Genomic DNA, 22,409 nt, shown 5'->3' with positions numbered 1-22,409 from the left:
CTTCCCGGACCAGGGCTTGAACCCGTGTCCCCTGCATCGATAGGCAGATTCCTAACCACTGCGCCACCAGGGAAGCCCACACAGACTGCTCTTTACGAGAGTCCACAGGGATTTCCCCAACTGACGTTTTTCTGGGCTGCAAACTCAACCTTGGTCTAGAAAACATCTCCGGGAGGGTAACCTGCCCAGCGAGTCTGAGGCTGGGAGAGGTAGATCCACATCCTGTTGTCTGAATAATCACAAACTCTCTCTATGTGTCCAAAGTCTGACTGGTGCCCATCACGGTGCGTTTTGTCTGGAAATTCCATTATTTTGTGAAGTTTACTTGGTCCCCGATAGAAACATCGAGGGCATGACATGGAAACCGCCGTGCCGCACGGAGCAGGGAGAGGGCCGTGCAGTGAGGGGCCGACAGGCCTGATTCACCCATCGCGTCTCAGCCGGTCCTGGGAGCATCTGTTGTGGGCGGCTCTGGCAGTTATGCTGTCCTCTCCCTGCCCTCGATGGGGGGCAGCTCCCTGGCCGTTAAGAACCATGCTGCCTGGCCCTGGGTCGGTGCTCTGCAGCCACGAAGAACTCCAGCCTCAGGTGGACCTGAGTGTTGGGTCTGCGCGATGCCAGCGGCTGAGCGTTGACTGGTTTGCTTGTACAGGGCTGCTGGTCCTGGATGTGAGCTCTGGGAGGGAAATAGCTCCTTTGCTGGACTGTGGGTTGGCTGGGTGAAGAGGCCTTCACTTCTCGGAGCTGTGGAAATTTCGACACAGTGGAGGGGTGTTTCACGGGTAAACCATTTGAGAAAACCCATAGAATTTTAGGTGCAATCATGGGGCCCTGAAGTGCAGTGTGACAACCAGGACCAGAGCACAGGCTCCTGATTCCCTGTACCAGCTCTTTCCAGCACAGCCCCACTCACTCTCTGGTTCACCCAGCAAATGGAGCACCGGCTGGGGGCCGGCCCGGGGTGCCGAGATCAGGTCCCTGGAGGGAGGGACCATGTGGCATGACCACGTGGCCTTCCGAGGCCCAGCTCCACCCACGTTGCTGGGCTGCACCTGCCCACACTTGTCATGGGGACTGCGGTGCATTTCCCTGCAGCCCTGGGCATCTCCTCGGGAAGGGCAAGGAGCTGTGGTTAGGGATGGAGAGAGGAGACCCCGGCACAGAGCCTCTACAGGAAGTGGCTCTGTCTTAGCCGCATTCTGCCCCCTCACGCCGCCCGCCCCCGCACTTCCTTGCCTGGTGTGGACAGCATCACAGACAAGACACTTGGCTCCACGTGCAGAAGGGGCGAGATTGTCGGCAGGCCTGGACCAACAGCCAGGGTGAGCCGCCATCCAGGTCCCTCCCGCTGGGCAGGGTCCTGCCCCCACCCCCATGGGCATCAGAATGCCCCTGTTGCTCTGGAGAACAGAGAGCCCCCATCCCTGGGTGTCTCCAAAAGGCCCACAGACTAGGGTTGCCAAGGTGTTGTGGGCTGAATTATGTGCCCCCCTTCCAGATTCACCTATTGAACCCTGACCCCCAGCACCTCAGGACGTGACTGTCTTTGGTGAAAGGGCCTTTAAAGAAGAGACAAAGGTAAAATGAAGCCATCTTCATTTTAAGGTGAACTCGTCCAACGTGACTGGTTGTCCTTATAGGAAGAGGTTAGGACATGACCCGCACGGAGGGAAGATGCGGGGAGAAGAGGGTCGTCTTCAAGCCCAGGAGCTGCCTCAGGAGAACCAGCCCTGCCCACACCCTGAGCTCGACCTCCAGCCTCCGGGATGAGAGAGTACATTTCTGTTGTTCAAGCCACCCGGTCTGGGGTACTTTGCTATAGTGGCCCTAGCAAACTGATACCCTGAGAAGCCTGGCGTCTCGGGACCTGCCCTTGGCCGTTGGCCGGCCTGGCTAGGCTCTCTCCCTGGCGCCTTCACTGTGTCAAAGTGGAGGAGGTGAAGGCCACGCGTCACCCTAGGCCTTAAAGCGGTGGATTTCCCCTAGTAGCTGCGAGAGTCCCCTGGGATTAACAGCCACCCCACCCCAGCATGGAGGGAGAGCCCTGCTGACTGGGCGGGCGGGGCAGCAGCCCCTGGTGTGCTGAAGCCCCAGCACTGCAGGGGGCAGTGGGCAGGGCCCAGGGCTGGAAGGTCGGTCGGGGGCAGCGCAGGCAGAGGAGGGGGACCCTGGAGCCGGCCCGGCGACCCTCTGACCGACGGTCTCCCTCGTCCTGGAGAGCAGGCTCACACGGGGTTGGGGGCCCCGGCAGGAGCTCTGGGCTCAGGCTTGGCCACCCCTCCCCCTACTTTTGGACCTGGAGCAGGTCTCACTGCTCCCAGCTTCCGTGTCCTCCTGCCCCCAAGGGAGCAATTCTACGCTACTGAGCCAGTGGTGCAGGTGAACGGGGTGAAGCCCTGAAGGATCCAGCAGAAGGCTCAGAGGGGTCGGAGGAAGACCACCCAGCTGCAGGATGCAGGGGGAGGGAGGGGGCACCGGAGCCTCCCCAGGCCCAGCAGGGCTTTTTAGGCCTTCCTGCCTGGCTTCTCCTCCGAGCTCCACAGGGACCCCCGGAGGCCGGCTTCCTCACCCCCCTTCCCAGGGAACAGCACTGGGGAGCAGAGGTGAGGACTCACGGGCCCGAGGTCCCCCGGCCGGCAGTGCCCGCCGCTGAGCCTGGGACTCTGGAGTTGGCCTGGCCCCAGACGCCCACTGCAGGATGCAGCTGCGCCCACGGGTGCGGGGTGCAGGTTTGCAGCGTCCTCCTTGGGCAGCTTGGGGGAACCTCGAGGCCACTTCCACTGCTGTGAGTAACTGGGGGCGGCTCCAGCCCCTCACTCTGCCAGGCAGCAGCTCCCCCGTTCCCTCCTGGGCCCAGTGGACCATGAACTCTTGTAGGGCGAGCAGGTTACCGGGTTCCTCCACCTCCTCTGTGGGGCTGTGAGCTCCCGCCTGTGAGAGGGGGAAGGAGAGAAGGAGCCCAGTTGTCCCGGAGGGCTTCCCCAGGCTTTTCCCAGCCAGGCGATGACCCTGGGAGGCTGGGTGGCCCCTTCAGGTGGGAGGGCGGGAAATGAAACAACCCACAGGAGAGTAACACTTGGGGCTTGTCATGGACGCTGAGAACCACGACCCTGCCGCTTAAGAAAAATCAATGAGGGGGGACTTCCCTGGCGGTCCAGTGGTTAAGAATCTCCTTCCGGTGCAGGGGTCTCGGGTTCGATCCCTGGTCTGGGAACTGAGATCCCAAATGCTGCGGGGCAACTAAGCCTGCGCGCCACAACTACAGAACCCATGTGCTCTGGAGCCCGTGAGCCACAACTAGAGAGAAGCCCATGCGCCCCAACAAAGAGCCCCCATGCCTCAATGAAAAGATCCCGCGTGCCACAGCTAAGACCCGACACAGCCAAAAAAAAAAAAAAGAAAAAAAAAATCATTGAGAAGAACTTACAGCAGAGGAAGGAGAAGGTGGGCAGCAGATCTCAGGTGCAAAGCTGGGGGCACACCTGGCCTGCCCTACTCTCTGCCAGGCACCGTGGGAGATACACAACCACGGGCGACCAGGGGTGTGCAGAGCCCTGGGTGGTGGTGAGTCCCTCCCATGGTGGAGCACCATGAGTAGAAGTCCACGCACAGGGAGGGACCGGGTGGGAACCTGGCAGTAATTACAGGAGAGGAGGGAGGCACACAGGCAAGCAGGTGCTGCTCACTGTACAGGAGCTGAGGGGAAGAGACTGGGCTGGGGGCTGGCCAGGGGGATGGGTGCCTTGCTCACTGCAGACATCCTAGAGCCCAGAGGGAAATAAACAGTTTTCGAAGGACTCTCCAATTTAATCCGTTATGGGAGGGCCAAGGGACGCTGCTTGGGGTCAACCGCCACCGGGCATTGTTGCAAGGATCTGGGCAAGGCGATCAGCATCTTTCCCGCCCGAAGGTAAATCTGGTTTCAAATTCAGGCTTGGCCACGGATGGATGGGCTGGTACTTTGGGTAAGTCCTTTACCCTCCCTGATCCCCAATTTCCTTGTCTGTAGAGGGGAGAAATGACAGTATTCCCTACTGCTGTGTGTGACCTGATGCAAGAGTGGCTTTAAAGTGGGAAACACATGTGGCTGGCTGGTAATCCTGCTGTTCCCACTAGAATAACAATCGTGACCAGGCGTCACGGTTACTCTCCTACAGTCCTGGGAAGACAGGTCAGGCTGCTCAGTTTGGGGATTTTTTTCGAGTTTTCCGGTGGGATAGAAACTTACCTCCTCACCCAAGTCCAGGTGTGGATGAGCCCACCTTTGTCTCAAGCTTTCTCATTACTGTGAGGTCAGCTCTCTGGGGGACCCTGGGTGTCCCTTGACTATCAGCTCTTGAGGGACCAGATGCCCGTCCTGAGTTCCAGGTGTTGGGAGGGCTGGCTGGCCAGCACAGAGGCTGTGACCTGTAACTGTCACAGAAGGAGCACCCTGTGTCCTTGGGGGAAACTGGAGCCCTGAGTCTGCACTATCTTCTGATAACTAGACCACTGACCTATGGTAGCAGCCCAGGTCTTTGGGAGAAGCTGGCCTTCCCCTGGTGGGGGGGCGTTCCAGGGGCCAGGTGGAGCTGGGGGCTCAGGGAGTGTCTGATGGAATTTCTCTCTCATGAAGGCGCACAAAGGACCAGCTCCAGCGGAACCAACACACACAACTTACACACACAGACACACACGCACACACACATTTCCCCAATCATATATGTGATTTATACAGGTTGTAAAACAGCAACAACAAAGGACTATAAAAAACCAGAAAGACCATTTAGCTTTACTTTGTGAGTCTCATCCTTTTCCCGAGCAACATTTAGTGCCGCGAAGGGCATGTGGGGCAGATGTGGACCATTAGGGTAGCACCAGTGAACCACCACCTGGCTCAAGAGGCTGCATGTGGCCATCCCAGCAAACCCTCTACCTCTACCTAACCCTCTACCCACCTCCCCTCCCTTCCTGTTTCCAGAATGATGGGAATTAAAGGGCATTTGGGGAATTTCACGCCCAGTCTGGAGATGTAACTGGAGACAGGGAGCACTGCTTCAGCATCACTGGCTGAACTATTTGTTCAAAGGGGATGCGGATGGCTTAGGGTTTGAAAAGCCCACTGACTCACCTTCCCTCCTCTTTAAAAAGCAGCTCTGTTGCTCTTCGAGGAAGGGGTGTGAGCGGGGTTTCAGCAGGTTATGTGGGGAGCCAGGTGGAAGGGGCTGCTTCCGACCACCGGAGCCTGGCACGCCGCCTCCTGCTCCAGGGAGACCTCACCAAGGCTTAAAGAAGCGGAGGGAGAGAGGCAGTGCCCAGTGGCAGTACCAGGGCAGCAGCGCCCCAAACCCTCACCTCTCTGCCTGCTGTCACCTCCCAAAGGGGTGTCTTCTTTGCTTTCCTTTTTGTGGCAGAGGGGTCTCCACGCAGTAGGAGGGAGTGAGTGGGGAGGGGGTGTTGGCCAACTTCGCCTGATTAATATCCAGAATGTGTGGCACCCGAGCTCCCTCGGAGACCTCTTGGGAGCCTAGACTCCAGCCTGGGCACGGATGCCCAATCTGCAGTGGGGGAAGGTGGAGGGCGGGTCGTCTCTCTCGGGGTGGACATGTCTGCCACAGTCTTGGGCGCCCCGATCTGGCTGGATTGGAAGTTCAGTCTCCACCCAGAAGAGGAGCTCTGAACTCCAAGCAAACGAAAAAGTTAGGCGGGGTGAAGCTGCAACGTCCTTTTTCAACCCCAAATGATCGAACTCGGGGCCCCTCCACGCTGGTTCTGGGGCTCGGCCAGGTGCGGGCACCTGGGGCGGGGAAAGCGGGGTCCAGCGTGGGCCGCCGGGCCCCGTCCGCCCGCGCTCGCCGGCAGAGCGGTGGTGGGGGGAGACGCCGGGCCCTCGCCGAGTCCCCGCCCGCCCCGGGCCAGCCCCTTCCTCGCCGCCGCTCGCCCGCTGGCCCCACCCCCTCGCCCGCTGCGCCCAGTGGGAGGCGGGGGCCGGCCCGGCCGAGCCCAGCGCAGCCTCTGATTTGCTGCGGGCGCGGGGGAGCCACGGCCTCCGCGGGTGCCTTCCCGGAGAGAGGGAGGGAGGGGAAGGGGGAAAAGTGCTCGGCGCCCGAGGCGAGGTCCGCACTCCTCGTTCGTCCCCGCGGCCGGCGCAGGACCTCACTCGAGCGCAGCGCCCACGGGGAGCGAGTCGCGGGGCGGCGGCGGCGGCGGCGAGGAGGAGGCCAGAAGGAGTCGGAGGAGGCGGGGGAGGCCAGGGCGAGCGAGCCGAGCGGGGTCCCGGCCGCCCCGCGGGCCAAGGTCGAGCCCTCCCGCCCGTGGGCGAGCGCGCCAGCCGACCCTCCCGAGAGCCACCGCCACAAAGAGAACGGGCCGGCGGCTGCTCCCATGACTTCCTAAAGCTGTGCCGGCCCCGCTGAGTTGTGCCCCGCGCCCCGTGCGTCCCCGCGCGCCCAACCCGCGCCCGCGCCCGCTCCCCGCCGGCATGGACGTCCACACCCGCTGGAAAGCGCGCAGCCCGTTCCTCCCGGGCGCCCCGCTGCTGTCCCCGCCGTTGCTGCTGCTGCTGCTGCTGCTGTGGGCGCCGCCTCCGAGCCGCGCAGGTAAGGGCGTGGGGCGCTCGGGCGCGGGGGGCCGGGGGCCGGGGGCCGCGGCGGCTGTCATCCCCGGGCTCCCGGCCTCTTCCGCGCGTGCACGACCTTCCCCCCCTGGGCTGTGGAATGCACGGGCCGGGACTCCGAATGCCATTCGTTGGGGGCCCCGGAGAGGGAAACGCGCCGGCACAATACTCCCCACGCCAAACGGGCCGGCGGGTGGGGCTGTCGGGGAGCCGAGGAAGGGCTCTGTGTTGGATCAGCCAGAGGGCTTGTCCACCAGGCAGACAAACTTTTGTCCCGAAACTTTGCGTTCTCTGTCCCACATCGCAAGCGCGCAGCTCTGGCCCACACAGCCTCGCTGCAGAACTTCCTTTCCTGAAACCCGGGAAGGGTCGCCCCCTAGAGTCACAGCGGGCCAGTTCCGGCCGGGCCTCCTGGGATGGGGGGCCGCTGGGGAGAATCCCAGCAGCTGAGCCCCCAGCCCAGGACTTCTCCAAGCACCCTCTTCCTCTGCCTCCAGACCCGGCCGACTCTCCCTTTCCCAGGGAACAGAGCTTCCTGTGGTCCCCACCATCTAAGTACTCAGTGAGTGGTACTGGGGAGCCCCGGGGGGGGGGTGTGGAGCAGCCCTGCTCTAATCCCACCTCTCGACCTCCTGGAAGGCAGTTTTTCTTGGGTTAGCCGCCCAGAGACGGGATTCTTGGAGCAAAGGCGGGAGATGCTCTCTCGGAGTCTTGGCTGTGAGGGGTTCAGATGACACACAGATGTGGGATTCCTTCTGCCAGAGGTCTGCCCTTAGAAGGAGCTGTCTCCAGTGGATGGCGTCCACCAGGCCAGCACTGACAGCGTGCCTGCTTGGATGTTTGCAGCTCCAGCTCTCTCCCACACAGCTTCCTGACGGGATAGTGGTTTTTCTAAGCATCACCTTTTGTGGTTACCTGTGGGATGGGTCTTCACAAGCCTCAGTCGTCGGAGCCCGAGGCCCCGAAAGTCCTCTGGGGCCCCATTAACAGATGCGGAGACGAGGCTCAGAGCCACTAGTGCAGGGTCAAGGAAAGTGCGGGCAGAGGGGTGGGACGTTGGCTTAGTGGACAGCTGGACCAGCCAAGGGTCCCCTGTGAGAAGACACCGCTTTCCTGCCTTCGCTCTTCTCTCCTCCGCTTTGTCATTTGAAGACATGTGGGAAGAATCACTTCCGTGTTCCACTTGCCAGTTAAGACATTCTGTCTCTTTTTCCTCGTACAGTGAGTGCTTGGTGGGCCAAAGGGGGTGAGCAGGACTCAGGGTGTCCAGCCAGTCAGGGGCTGGGGGAGCGGAGGGGAGCCTGGCCTGGCTTTGGGGACCTGGGGTCTTAGCCCTGGGCTACCACCTACGTGCCCTGGATCCCAGGCTAAATGGCTTTGTGTTTCTCCCGGGGTCACTGGAGGTGGGGGACAGTAGCGGCCTCCAGAAAAGTGGCACGGAGCAGGGTGGGGATGTGGTCATGGGACCCCTGTAGGTCCAGGGCCATAGCCCTGTCCCGGCTCCTCTGCCGGGCTTTCCCCCAGGAAGGCAGGTGGGAATCCTTCAGGGGAGTCGCCACCCCCAAAAAGCCGGGGCTGGGCACTGGCTGGGGAGCACGCAGAGCATGCGTTCGCCTGGGTTTGGGGTCGGCTGTTTATCCCACTCCCCATCTCTGCCCCCCGCCCGTCTCCGGTTTCCCTTCCTAACTGAGTGCGAAGCGGATGCCTGGACCGTGGCTGTGGAGCTGGACGTTTTGCTCTTGTCGAAAAGACGCTGAGAGCCTGTGAAGAAGCCATCTCTCTGGGTGGGTTTCACAGACCTCCCCTCACCGCCACAAGGGTGGGACCCTTTTGGAAGTCATTCTCAGTGCGTGGCCAGCGGGAACGGCTGTCCACTGACATGCAGGGGCGGGCAGGAGAGGCCATCCTCAGGCAGCTCTTCTCCTCTCCATTTTGAGATCCACCAGATGTTTTTTGAGTTGCCTCTGAACATGGCTCTTTTTCCTACCTTCTTCTTGGCCAAGCGTGTGAAGGAATGAAAAGTCAGATTGCATTTGGGGTCGTTTAACATTGTAACGGGCAAAGGAGAGTAAGTGAAATGAAACATGACCCCAATATTTGGAAATTGAGGTCATCTCCTCGGCACATCATTGGTTGACGCCAGTCACGTGATCGCTGTTGGCAATAATTTGGTGGGAAGAGTTGTCCAAATTTTGTGGGACTTGACAGACATCAAATGGTTAAATTTCCTCTGACTCAATCAAGTTGGCTGAAAAGACAGCCTTTTCCATCTTCTCCTCCCCTTCCCCCTCCTCCCCATAAAAGAGCAGTCAGTGGGAGGAGTTCAGAAGCCAAGCTGATTCCCCGAAGCCTGTGTCTCCTCTGGTCCAGATTTTAGTGGCTGCAGGGCTTGGAGCTCGGGTCGCTGCCCAGCGCTGTGACCACCCGGCAGTGGCCACGGGCAGGAGTTTCTTCCTTGTGCGGAAGCACAAAGTTCCCTTGTCCCATGATGTCGCTCCATGGCTGTTCCTGGGGTGCTGGCCAGAGCCTGCCCCGTTACCCCACCCTTCAGATATCTCTGGACTCTCATACAGCCACGCCCTTAGCCGAGCACAGCTGATGCCCGCTTGCCCCGCCCCTGCCCTCTTGCTGTCCGGCCCCGTCTCCCACCCCTGCCTCTTCCCTGGGTCACGGACATTGTTGGGTGGAGCAGGGGTGTGAGGGGAACAGACACCCATTGCCCCCTGCCTCTCACTTAATAACGGTGACAGTGAGCGCGGTCTTGCTCTGAGCCCCCGAGGGTCGAGGATGAGTCACGCGCACCCCGAGGCCCCGTTGCTGTGCCCACAGTGGAGCCCTGGATTTGCAGTGAGAAGCAGGGTGGGGTTCCTGGCCCCTGGGACACCCACACTCGTGGTACCGATTGGAATGAATTTGCTGGCACTTGCCTGGTCTGCTCTTAGCCCTGTGCCCACATCATCTCCTTGGACCCTCATCCCGGCCTGTAAGGTGAGGGGGGGCTGGCACTCTGAGAGACCCAGGGAATAGGGGGCTGGGACCGCACACTCTGGGTCTGTCTGGTTTCTGTGCCTGGGCGCTGAGTGAGCTTCTCCCCGGCAGAGGCCCGGTGCCTGGAGCTGCTGTCAGCCTGGGGCTCAGCACAGACACGGCCCTGGGACCAGGAAGGGGTTCCATTTGGCCCCAGCAGACTGTTTCGGTTCCTTCCTGCTCCCTACATCCCCGCTTTTTATCCAAATGCCATCAAGGGGCACCCGGGGCCTGCAGTCTCCACTCCCCTTTCACCAGGCCCTTCACTCACTGGCGTGACCCGATGACCCCTGGGGGCTTTGCCTGCGCTGGGCCTGCTTGTGGGAAGGCTGAGGTGACAGAGCTTCTGGCTCCAGGGCCCACAGGCTGGTGCGAGGTACGCATGTGGACACCGTTCGTTGTACCGTTCATTCTCCTGCCGAGCGTCGTTGAAAACTGTCTGGAGGGCTGGCCCCCTTGGGGAGATCTGGGGCGGCTTCCTGGAGGAGGTGATGCTAAACTTGACCTTTCCTTTCTTCTTCCCCTTCCTTTTGTTCCAAAGGGCCTCCTTCGCAGGTGCCCTCCTCCACCTCTGGCTTTTGTCTCCTCCGTGCCTTCTTCCCCGCAGGACATCCCACCCCGCCGCTTCACTGTTCTCCTGGAGCTGCTTCCCTTGGCTGGAAAGCCCCTCATTAACTTGGTTGGCAGGGCGCCTCCAGCACCGCCTGCCCCGGAGTGCTGTGCCAGCAGAAGTGGCCGCTGTGAGATAGAGGGGGCCTCTGAGGGGACAGGAGGGAGGCCGGGGCCTTCCTTAACCCTCTCTGGGTTAAGAGATGATCTGAGGGATGCCGCCTGCCCTGGCCTGGGCAGGTCCTGCGCACTTTGGGTCCCCTGTTTGGGGAGGCAGGGGCGTCGGGGGGACAGTCCTTGGCAGTCAGACTGTTGAACCCAGGGCAGCGTGGACGGTTCCTCTGCCTCTAAGGGGTTGGCTGGACGGGGGCCAGCCACCGTGCCTCAGCTTTCCCCTCCGGAAAACGGGGGGAAATGGCTTTCTTGCTTTGAGGGTGGTTATGGAGACTGAGGCGATCTACAGAGACCGCGTGTGGAATGTCGAGGCACAGGAAGCCCCTGATGAGCAGAGGGCCTTACTATGGCTACTGTTTTGGGTGGTGTTTCTGCAAAAGGAAAAAGCGCAGGGTTGCCACAATCCTCTTTAAATGCAAGTATTCCAGCGGGAGCCCGGCTGAGGGAGGCGTGTCCGTCCAAGGAGGCTCTGGGGGCTGGTGAGACCTCCCAGGGCTCTGCCATCCACAAGTGACTCAGCCCGGGCCCCCCATCACTCTCCTCAGCACCCCCATATGCTCGGTGGGTCCATTTCCCACGACACCTCATGGGGTCGCAGTAAAGGTCACCCCAGGTAACGTATGTGAAAATGCTTTACAAGCCCATTGGAGGGTTGTACACCTGTGTGTGTGTTTGTGTGTATGTGTCCAAGCATGTGTGTGCATGTTACGTGTGTATTCGTGTGGATGCATGTGCCTGTGTGTGCCTGTGTGTGTGACGTGTCCGTGTGTGTTTGTGGGTGTACACGAGTGTGCACGCCCACATCCACGCACAGGTCCATGTGTTTTCAGGGTCTGCCCAGGCAGGGCCTGGTGTGTTTGAGGTGCTCACGGCAAGGCCGCATCTCTCTCCTTATCGTGCCCCACCCCTGCCGGATTGGAGACGGGGAGATGACCCGTGGCCACGGAGCGCACTGGGCAGCCACGAGGCGTTGGGTCCAGCCCCAGGACAAACTCAGTCCAGCTGGGTCTGATAATCTGATGAGTCTTTTTTTGCTCACAGGAGGGCGATGTTATATTATAGCTTCTGCTTCTCCCTCTGTTTATTTCTCCCCTGTAATCGACTCATCTGGTGTCAGCACTTGGCCAAATGTTAGTTTTAAGCTTTCTGGCCTGGCTCGTGGAGATATTGAGGTCCTGAAGGTGGAGCCTGCGTTGGCCCTTCTCCTAGGCAGAGCTGCCCCTGCCACAGGACACGGCGTGGAGACCCGGAGTGGGTGACGGCTCGGGGCCGGCGGCCTGGAGCTGGACGACCTGGGCCCACATCCCGCCCCGCCCCCATCAGCGGTGCACTTTGCCTCAGTTTCCCTATCTGCAGGAAGGGGTGATTTCTGTGACTCCTGCAGGATTTTCGAGAGGGTTCAGTGCATAGCGTGTCCAAAGCACAGAGCAAGCCCCTGTCACTGTTGTCACTGTTACGTCCTCCCTGGGCCCCCAGGCAGCAGCAGGTCTGGGGTCCAGGGTGAGTTCCTGGCTCTGCTCACTAGCTGGCTGTATGAGTCACCCCCTCTGTCCTGTGAACAGTCACCCTGGTGCCCCCTCACGGGTGAGCATGAAAAGGGGTTACACAGCCCCCGGTGGGTTTATTGGAGCCCTTGCTGCTGCTTTCGCGGTCCGAGCCCCAGCATGGAGGCGCCTGCATCCTGGAGCACTCGTGGCGCGGGTCACGTGCAGCGCACCCCTCCCCTTCTTCCTCAGTCCACTGCCACTGTACGAGGAGGAATGGGGGTCCCAGGGATGGGAATGGACCTGCCCACGTCCCACCTCAAAGACTCTGGTCTTCTGCCCCTGAGACATGACTGTGGTTGATGGCTGGTGATCTGGAAGGACATCTGGGGTGGGCGCGGCGGGGGTTTTGCTAACTCAGATGCTGTTCCTGCACCTGCGTGGTCCCGGCGTCTGGGACAAAGTCCATAGAATGAATGAATGAATGTTCCGTTGGATGCATGGGGATTTGTGGTGGGGTGATGGGGGGGTCGCTCCGAGTTATATATGTCATGCTGTCTGAGCCGTCATCCCATCAGCTTAGACTCACCCGGTAGTTTTTCTGGCAGGTTCCCAACCTGTGTCATAACCCACAGTAGGAGTAAATGTCGCCACTCTTTGGTGACTCAGACCTAAGAAACAGAACCACAGTCTGACCCACTTTTCTCCACGTCTCATTACACAGAGCTCCAGGGGCCCATTTCCTGCGATGTCTCTGTGCATGAAATGAGGGATTCCTTTATTTCCTGTCTCCTAGACCTGTGTTCTTTTGGGGGAAATTCACTCTTCTGTCCTGTTCTTTCCTGCCAGCACCTTGGCAATAGGGATTTTATTGGTCTCTTTATTTATTTTTTTAATAAATGCTATAAAATGACATCAGAATGTGCGTATGTGACGGGAGTGATTTAACTAAAAACTCTGACTCTTGCATTGGAAAAATAGTGACCTAACAATGAAAAAGAGTGAGCATTTTAATCTGAATGGAGGGTGGGAAGCCATTGTCTTCCACTCTGCTGGCAGGGTAACCTAGAGGGCGGTGGGTGAGGCTTTAGTGGAATCCTTTCCTGTGCGGGTGCAGAGGAAACGCAGGAGAGGCTGGTCCTTTGTGGAGAACTCGGGAGTGACAGTGGCTGTGCTTGAAGCGTTTGCAGACCTCTAATGCGAGGCAGACCTGTGCCGGGCACCAGGCAGCAGGTGCACAGGTGAGCAGTAGATGAGCATCCCAGCCCTGCAGGAGCTTCCCGTGCAGTGAGGGGATCAGACCCGTGAACAGGCGATTGTATCCAGTGAAGTGCAAAGTGGGAGGTAGTGAAACATTCATCAGCTAGTAGAGTGGTACCACCAGACAATCAGGGGGAGGCACCCACCAGCCCCTAGGCCACTGGCCAATCAGAGGGAGGTACCTGCCAGCCCCAGTGGGGCTCTGGCCAATCAGAGGGAGGTACCTGCCAGCCCCAGTGGGGCTCTGGCCAATCAAAGGGAGGCACCTGCCAGCCCCTGGGCCACTGGCCAGTCAGAGGCAGGTACCTGCCAGCCCTCAGTGGGGCTCTGGCCAATCAGAGGGAGGTACCTGCCAGCCCCAGTGGGGCTCTGGCCAATCAGAGGGAGGCACCTGCCAGCCCCTGGGCCACTGGCCAATCAGAGGGAGGTACCTGCCAGCCCCAGTGGGGCTCTGGCCACTCAGACAGAGGTACCTGCCAGCCTCAGTGGGCCACTGGCCAATCAGAGGGAGGTACCTGCCAGTCCCAGTGGGGCTCTGGCCAATCAGAGACCAGCCCGTTTTTCCAGGGCCTGCGGCTTTTGGGGTCCCACCCCATGAGTGTGAAGGGAGGAGTCCCTTGGTGGAGGCAAGTGGCACTTTCCCATGTGTGTCTGTCCTCTGACTCCTGTTCATATTTAACCAAACCGTGCTCTGGGGTGTTACCTGTGTAGTGCCCTGCTCTGGGGAGCACCTGGACCAGGTGGGGTTGGCCCTTTCCTGCAGATGTGCAAGGGGAGGCCCTGTGGGCCCAGCTGGCACAAAGGAGTGGTGGTTGCCCTCTGTATCCCAGTGAAAAGCATGCCCCCGCCTTGGTGTAGGTCATTACCGGCATATAAACTGATATTAGGTGCCAGGTGAGGGGGGCTCCAGCAGCTTCCAGCTCTTCTTTGCCGTGGGACAGTCCCTTGGTGGCAGGGTCCTTGTGCTTCAGAAAGAGGTCCACGGCCTCCACCAACTGTGAGTAGCCTCTGCACCTCGGCCTCAATTCCTCCTTCATTTCTGATGCATAAAACTGGGTGTGCGTACAGTCCTGTCTTGCTAAATGTCAAGGTCTTCTTCTTTGGGAGAATGGTGAGCAGCTGTGCGACAGTGGGACCCGGGGCCCTGGCTCACGGGGGTCCATTAGGGGACCCTGTTGGGTGGCAGGTGAGGGGAGAGCTGGCCGGGGCCCAGAGCCCTGCACAAGGGAGGGTGCAGCCGAGAAGGAAAGATGGGCCATTTCTGGCCCTGGGCCCCCAGGTTCAGTTTGCAAGCGCTCTGCCTGGGGAGATATTGTCCTCATGTCCGCTGGGGTGAAGTCTCTGGGACCCGCCTTACTGTTACTTCTCTTCTTTTGCACTTTTTTTCGTTGGGGAGAATCTGAAATGCTGACGGGCAATTCTGGCTTCCTCCTTCGAGGCTGTTCTGTGTTCTCCTGGGATGCGGGTGGAGTAGACAGCCTCCGGTGTCAGTATTCTGTGTAGACCTTGCTCTTCTAGGGAGAGGGGGTCCCGGTTGGTTTTGAGCAGGGGGGAGGGAGGGGTGCTGCGCCTTCCATGCCTTTTAGACCAGAAAATGTTCACATCGAGAAGGCAGGGCGAATAGCTCATTCTTGGATGGAAGTGCAGGGAACGGGGCCTCTAAATGTAATTCTTTTCCAGGGAATTATTACTAATGTTATTTAGGTTCATAGTTTAAATTGTGGCCGTTTAGCTCAGAAAGCGCTGCTTGGGCAATGGCTAATGTCAGTTAACTCTGGGATCCCGAGGAGTGTCCTGGGGTCCTCAGTGTGATGGCGCTGGCACTTGGGAGGGCCTGGGGTGGGGATGCAGGGCTCACACCCGGGCAAGGCGGTGGGGCGGCTCTGCCCAGCGATGCCAGGATCTCCGGGGGAGGAGTTGGAGCCGACCGAGAGGAGGGGGCATGGGAGGGCGGCCAGTGTTCTCTCAGGACCTCCTCCCTCCCCTGAAACAGGTCGACTGCAGCTGTCAGCGTAAATGATGGGGGGGGGGGCACCTCCGAGGGGAGGCGTGCCAGGAAGGAAGAGAGGAAGAGGCAGATGCTCCCCAACCCCCGTGTCCTCCCGCTTTCTTCACGGTGGCCCCACTTTCTGGAAGGAGCAGTGATGCTTTGCTTTCCTTCCCTGCCTGGGGGCAAGCTTGCCCTTCTCCTAAGGAGAGACTCTTGTTCTGTAAGAGCGCCATACGGAGCCTCAGGTGGAAAGGTTTACTCGGGCTTGGCTCTGAGAGTGTTGTTATTATTATTGTTGTTGTTGTTGTTAGGGGACATTTCAAAAACAGCACAGTAGATCCCCATGATCCTCGTGGGTTCGACGAGGATCAGCCCTGTGACACTCTCGTGGTCCAGCCGCTACCCACTCCCGTCTACCCAATTACTCTGAAGCCGATCCCTGACGTCAGGTCTCACGCAACTATTCCTCTGTGTTCACCGCACATCAAGGGCGAGTACTTCCGTCTCTGGGGGAGGGACGGTGGGCATCCCCACCCGAGGGACACAGAGAAGGAGCTCAGCCAGGTCTAGTGCCCTGAGTGGGAGCGTGGGCGCCGCCGACCCCCAGGCTCTCAACTCCCTGGTGAGCTGAGAAGGCAGGCCCCTTGCTTCCTGCCTGGCCCGTGTTCCTGGGCTCAGCACAGATGCCGAGGCACCTAGGAAAGCCTCTTGGAGCCTCAGTACCCCATCTGTGAAGTGGGCATAAACTAATACCTGTCTCAGAGGCCTGCTGGGAGGACTAAAGGCTCTTATCATTATGTTGCCATGTGTTAAAGCCACGACGTCAGCATTTGGAACCCCCAGGAATGTTCCAGCCGAAGGCCTGTGCCCCAGACAGCAGCTTCGCTGGCATTTTGCAGAGGGTGGAGTCCTCCGGGCGTGGGGCGCTGTCTTGGGGTTGCCTGGGATCATAGGAGGCTGGTGAGCAGGTCCAGTTTCCTGCGAGGTGGGCTTTGACGGGCTTCAGCAAGGGATCCGGGTGAGACCAGAGCTTCAGCAGCCGTGGGGCCCCGCCTCACAGATCTGGGCTCCAAGGGTCTGGGGTGGAGCCTGGGGCCTGCCACTCGAGTTCTGATGCCAGTGACCAGTCGAGGGCACCTTGGGAAACGTGGGGTGTACCAGATGGGAAGGTCTGAGCCACCTCCTGGCCCTCCCTCTCCCTGTGTGGGTCCAGCCTCTGTGGCCAGCGGACCGTCAGCCACTCCTCTGACTTTCGAAAGGAAAGTTCAGGAGATGAGGCTGGGAAGCAGTGATGCATCAGCGCATGGAGAATAGGACCCCCGGCTGTGTGACCTCGAACGCTTTACTTAACCTCTCTGATCCGAGTTAGCTCATCTCCAAACCAGAGGCACTGGCAACACCTGGAAGGAGGTGACCTGCGTGTGGACATAGGGCCCTTCCCGGGGTGTCCTGCATCCCATGTTCAATGCAGGACAGCAAATGCTAGATCATACTGATAACAGTAACTGCCTTTGTTAATTATTCTATATCATTGTGGTTACTTTGTATGGTTATTATGACTGGCGGAGCTCACAGAGGCAGTAATTGTATAAAGTTTCTATAAAGTGCTTGAAAGTAGGAATAAAGCTACCACTTGCCGGTTTGGGGCTACAGCTGGGCCTCAGAGGAGGCTGAACTGTCAGTGCAAAGGGCCCAGTTAGGGCCCCGGCGGGGAGCAAGTCCAGGTGGGGCAGGGGGTGCAGTTTGCAGTTAATACTTGGGGTGGGGGCTCTGTGGAACCTTCCACTGTGTTTATTTATTTATTTATTTTTATAAATTTATTTATTTATTTTTGGCTGCGTTGGGTCTTCATTGCGCGTGGGCTTTCTCCAGTTGCGGCAAGCGGGGGCTACTCTTCGTTGCCGTGTGCGGGCTTCTCATTGCGGTGGCTTCTCTTGTTGCGGAGCACGGGCTCTAGGCACGCGGGCTTCAGTAGTTGTGGCACGTGGGCTCAGTAGTTGTGGCTCACGGGCTCTAGAGCGCAGACTCAGTAGTTGTGGCGCACGGGCTTAGTTGCTCCGCGGCATGTGGGATCTTCCCGGACCAGGGCTCGAACCCGTGTCCTCTGTATTGGCAGGCGGATTCCTAACCACTGTGCCACCAGGGAAGTCCCTTCCACTGCATTTAATGTGGGAGCTACTTCCGGCTTGTTGCCTTTGCCAGGAGTGTGGGGCTCTGACGGTGCACAGGCCCAGCCCCCCGGGAAGGAGTTGGGTATTTTACCGGGAGGGCTCACAGAGTCAGTGGTCCGGCCTGTGGCCTTGGGGTCATTTTGCAGATGAATAAACTCAGACCTAGAGGACTTGGGGGTCTCCAGGGTCACAGGCTGCTGAAAGCAGGGCGGCAGGGGGAGCAGGCCCCAGCATCCGGCTTCGTCACCCACTGGTGGGCTGTGCTCAGCGTCCCGAGGCTGGGGGAACCCGGTGGTCTCGGAGCTCTGCCATCAGGGGACGGTGTCTGAGCCTCGAAGACTTGTTCTGAGATTCCGAGGCCGCAAGGGAACTCACGTGTCCAGTCTCAGGGTTCCTTCTGTCCAGGGCAGACCTGATGACCGTTGTTTGCCAGGCACCTCCGTCGGGGAGCTCACCCGTGCAGACAAAAGGCACCCAGACGGAGTGTGCCTGAGCCTGGCCTCCAGAGCCCATGGTTTTAACCTTTATGTCACCAAACCTGGGGCTTATGAGCCTCTTCAAGCTTCCCTGCTCGCAGAACTAAAACAAAAACTGCTCCCAAGTGGAGACGCTCACTCTTTTCTTTCATTTCGCGCCTTCCCCGCTGTGGTATCCCTGCCAGGAGGCGGCCTGTCCTCACACACCCTCACACACCCTGCAGCGCCTTGGGCCCCTCGGCGTGGACAGGCTCCCACCTCCCCTTCCTGGCCAGGGCCTGTCCGATTACAAACAGCTGCCTGGCCCGCAAGCAGGATTTACGAACCCAGGGGAGGGCTGTTGTCGAGGGCTGGGAGGCATGGGAGGGGGTCCACTCCTTAGAGAGCTGCCCCCCGCCACTCTGTGAGCCGGTGGGGATCAACTGAGGGACGGTCAGCCTCTGGGACTGGAGGATGAGGGGCAGCTGGTCCCCTCTGGCCCTGGGGTCATGCCCCTTCGAGGCCTTTCCTTAACCCAGCAACTGAAATGTGAATTATGTTCAGAGAGCATATGACACAAGAGAGAGGAGTGTCTGCTTGAGAATTTTCTTGGAAGGTGAAGAGTCAGAGAGATCTCTCCCTCCCTTCCTCCCTCCCTCCCTCCTTCTCCCTCCCTCCTTCTCCCTCCCTCCCTCCCTCCTTCTCCCTCCTTCTCCCTCCCTCCTTCTCCTTCCCTCCCTCCCTTCCTTTCTTATCCTAAGTGCTTTCACACATTGTTTCCTGTCATCAGGAAAGATGTCCTGATGACATCTTTCCTAGGTAAGAGGTATCCCCATTTTACAGGCAAGAACACTGAGGCTCACAGGAGCCCCACAGCCAGTAAGTGGCAGATTTGGAGCCTTTAAAATAGCATTTGAGTTGTGGATATTGGGTTTCGTCCAGCCTCCTGGGAACAGGGCCTTCCGAGAGCAGACATCACTGTGAGGTGGGGTTTCAGCCCCATCTTTTTCTCTGGGGTCTTCATCCCGGCAGAGAGGGGGAGGTTGGTGAGACCTGGTGGCTGGCCCTCCCCCTGTCTCCGGGGGCCCAGGCTGGGCGTGGGCGCTGCCTGGTGTCAGGAGGAAGCAGTGCTGTATTCGGCACCCGCTTTCCAAAGCCCCCCTGAGTCCTGGGCTGCTCCGGGTCCTCCTCATGCTTCTTGGATCAGATCTACAGGATTAGATCTTGAGCCCAGCATTCAGCTGTGTTTGTATACAGGGGTGAGCTGCCCTGGATGAGTCATTTTTTCCATTTTAGTGGGGAGGAAAGAGTGATAGGAGAGGATTATAGCCAGGGAGGTCCTGCCTGTTTAATATCAGTTCACACAGATGAGAGAGACACGTGGGGCTCGGTGCCCACCAGCCAAATGTTGCACAAGATAAGGGTAGGGCATGTTTCAAGCCGCTCCCCCTCTGAAGGCGAGGTGGGGACCGAGCAGCCCATGAGATGTTCCAAGAGTGAAGCTGGTGCAGCCAAGCCATCACCTCTTCTGGGTCAGGGAAGCTGGACCAGGGCAGAATCCACATCTTTAAACCATCAGCATATCAGAAAAGAAAAGTAAAACACCCTGAGAGAAGCAATGCCCAGAGGCCTGCTTTCTGAGCCCGCCCTTTATCTTAGGAGAGTCAACAGGCTTGCCGAGGACTGGACTCAAGGATTCAGCTCTTCGTTTTCCCTTAGGATGGATCATGGGTCCTAGAGAATTGTCAGAGCCCTCCGAAATTTTGCTACTCGGGTGGGCCACCTACCCCACTGACTGGGCCAGGCAGGTTCTACTGGGAAAAGTTAGGGGGTTGCAGCTTACTTGAAACCAAGGGAATAGCACTCATCCTGCACATGTGGTCCCAGGCATTTCTAGTTGAAGGTCACGTCAGTGGGCAGAAGTCACGGTAGGCAGTGGGGAAGCAAGGCCCTAGTTCACTGTCCTGACATCCAAGCCTCACTTTTCAAGACCAGGTGTGGGCGTGGTCACCTAGAGGCCGAGGGAGGTACTGCAGCCCAGCTCTACCTGCCGTGGAAACCCGGGCGAGGCTGGGGGCCTGGGGCTGCCTCGCTCTTGAGCTGTGACCTCAGAAACGTCATCTCTCTTCCGTGTCTCTGTTTCTTCACGTGCAAAATAGAGCTGGGGATGTCTTCCTCGTAGAGAGTTTAAGGAGGCGCAGTTTGGATCTCCACACACACAGGGTCTCTGGATATGTCACGTCCCATCGTGTCTGCAGGAGCTGTGGGACGGAGCTGAAGGTGCTTGGTGAGCCTGGAGGGAGTCGGCCGACGTGCTTTGAGCTGGCTCTCCAAAGCAGGGTGGGCGGACATGAGGGGGCCTGGGCTATTCCGGGCAGAGGATGGGGGCCCCTCATTGTCTGGCAGAGGCGGGTATTCTGGGCTTGATGCCCCTGGAGAGGCCAGAGGAGAGAGGAAGCAGGAGATCTGCCAGGGTCCCTCTGGAGTTCAATCAGGCGACTGTGGAAGAACAGCCCAGGGAGTGTACAGGATGGAATCTGTGGGCTCAGGGCTGTGCGGGATTGTCCCACACTGACATTGCCCACCACGCTTCACAGAGCAATCTGAGCCACCCCAGATCTTTCATGGGATCCCCAAGCAAATGACCCGTTGGCAACAGGGTGCATGTGTGTGAGTGTGTGTGATGTGTGTGTGTGCACGCGCTCGTGCACGTCATGTGCACCTAAGCAGGCGTGAGCACCGTCCTCCTGGTGTCCCCTGCCCCGTGAGCACTGATGCGCTGTGTCCTGGTGCCTTACGCTCATGATTTCTTACTCCACCCAACAAACCCGTGAGGTCAGTCGTGTGAGGGTTTGTCCGGGTGAGTCAGCTAACAAGGAAGAGACCGGGGATTAGAACATGGCTCCTGCGGGACCCCAGGCTGCCTCCTCTGTGGAGACCCACTCCTCTGTCTTCTTGCTCACTTCCCCAGCTGTCACCCTGCTTCTCGTCTTTAATCTGTCCAGGCCCTTTCACCTCAGGCCCCTTTCATTCCAGGATCAATCATCTTACCCTATAAATAATGTCCAGAAACTCTTTCGGCCGTGTTTTGGAATTCTTTAAATACCGTCAGCTTCTGCCTGCCCTTCTTCACTTCCGAGCCCTGACCTTGACCTGTTTCTGTCCTCCAGGACTTCTGGGCAGGTGGCGGGATCACTCACGTTGTCCCAGTATGCCGCGTCCTGCTCTTCCCCACCCCGAGCACGGGTACCGAGCATCACGTGCTCAGAACTGCCCTCCCCGGGACGGCTGCTCTTGCCAAGCCCGGGCTGCCTCTGGGTTTCCGCGATCTGCCATCCTGTGCTGAATTTAAGCCCCAGTAAAAGCACTGGGCTCCAGGCATGTGCCTTTCCCCATAAACTTTGATGCCTGGTCAATATCTTGGCCAAAAAAAAAAAAAAAAGAAATCCTCTGAAGAGGGGTAGTCTGGTCTCTATTTCTAGTCACTTATTAAAATGTTTTCTGGTCTGATGTCTGTAGTAGTGGAAGCAGCCATGAATAACTGCCCCCAGGAAAAGCCCTGACATCTGTGCTGTTCTGAGCACCCACCCAATTCTGGGGTTCGTCAGCTGCATGCTTAGCGCATTTTTCTCTGACGACTCACTGCTTTCTCTCCTCTTGCAGCCCAGATCCTTCCTTCCACTTTGACTTCCCAGCGCCCTGGGAAGCTCTGTGCTGGTGTTGTCACCCAGCCGGTGCCGAGGGGCCAGATCCGGCCTGATGCTGGCCAGGTGTGCAGCGCTTTCTGTCCCGGCTTTCCCAGCCTCCCTGACGGGGCGAGGGGCAGGGCGGCCTGGCTGGGGCGCTCTCTTGGCCTGGGAAATGGTGCCCTGGGTCTGGCGTTCATCATGTCTGTGCCCAAGTCTGTAACCCGAAACTCCGGAGCTGTTGGCCACGGGAGGAGTTGTTGCCTGGAGAACTTGTGTCTGCCGATCTCCGTGTGCCCTGCTGCCAGTTAGGCGCATGGTGGGAAACGCTCTAGAAACACTGCTTCTGAATTAAACCCTCCCAATGTCTTTGTGGGCGCCCACAGCGTTGTGGGAAGCGTGCGTGGCTTTGCCAAGGGGCTGGTTGAAGAGACCGCCTTCCTAAAATGCAATTCAGCATTTAATGAGCACCTACTGTCTGCACACGGCTGTGCCAGGGCAGTCGGATGCAGCCCAGTGGGAAGGGCTCACAACCTGGCCCTGGGGGGGTGCAGGGGGAAGCCCCTGCCCAACATGGGCTGACGCTGAGGCCTTGGAAACCGGGGCTTCCCGTCCTGGAGTCAGGGCCCCTGGCTTCTCCCAGTCCAAGCAAGTGTCACTTTCCTTGTGCTGCCCTGTTCTTACAACAGTACCCGGAAGGAGGAAGAGCAGTTCTGGACCCTGGGGGTCAGAGGTCAGTTGAAGACCCGTGCTGATGGCATGGGTGGAGCCTGGGCAAGGCTGGCCCCTGACTGTCCAGCTGTGTCCCTCTCCTGGAGTGTTTTCCCCCTACTTCTCTTCCCTCTTTAGTTATATATGTATATATGTTTCTTAAATAAAAAATGATACATGTTCATTATAGGCATTTTGGAAAATAAGAAAAAGTATAAAGAAGAAAATAAAAATCACCCATAACCCC

General features: G+C 58.8%; 1 protein-coding gene across 3 annotated transcripts in view; it reads left to right on the top strand.

Moving 5' to 3' along the window:
• Positions 1–6,443: 6,443 nt before the first annotated feature.
• COL5A1 (collagen type V alpha 1 chain) overlaps positions 6,444–22,409 on the top strand; it is a 160,401-nt gene continuing 144,435 nt past the window's right edge. For all 3 annotated transcript variants that reach the window (XM_057549408.1, XM_057549407.1, XM_057549405.1), the window contains exon 1: positions 6,444–6,578. In XM_057549408.1, coding sequence (XP_057405391.1) covers positions 6,461–6,578 — 118 coding nt within the window. In that variant the 5' untranslated portion in view covers positions 6,444–6,460. The remainder of the gene's footprint in view (positions 6,579–22,409) is intronic.

The sequence above is a fragment of the Balaenoptera acutorostrata genome, chromosome 6, assembly GCF_949987535.1.
Source record: "Balaenoptera acutorostrata chromosome 6, mBalAcu1.1, whole genome shotgun sequence".
Lineage (NCBI taxonomy): Eukaryota > Metazoa > Chordata > Mammalia > Artiodactyla > Balaenopteridae > Balaenoptera > Balaenoptera acutorostrata.
The sequence above is the reverse complement of the archived record's forward strand: the minus strand, read 5'-3'. Positions and strand labels throughout refer to the sequence as shown.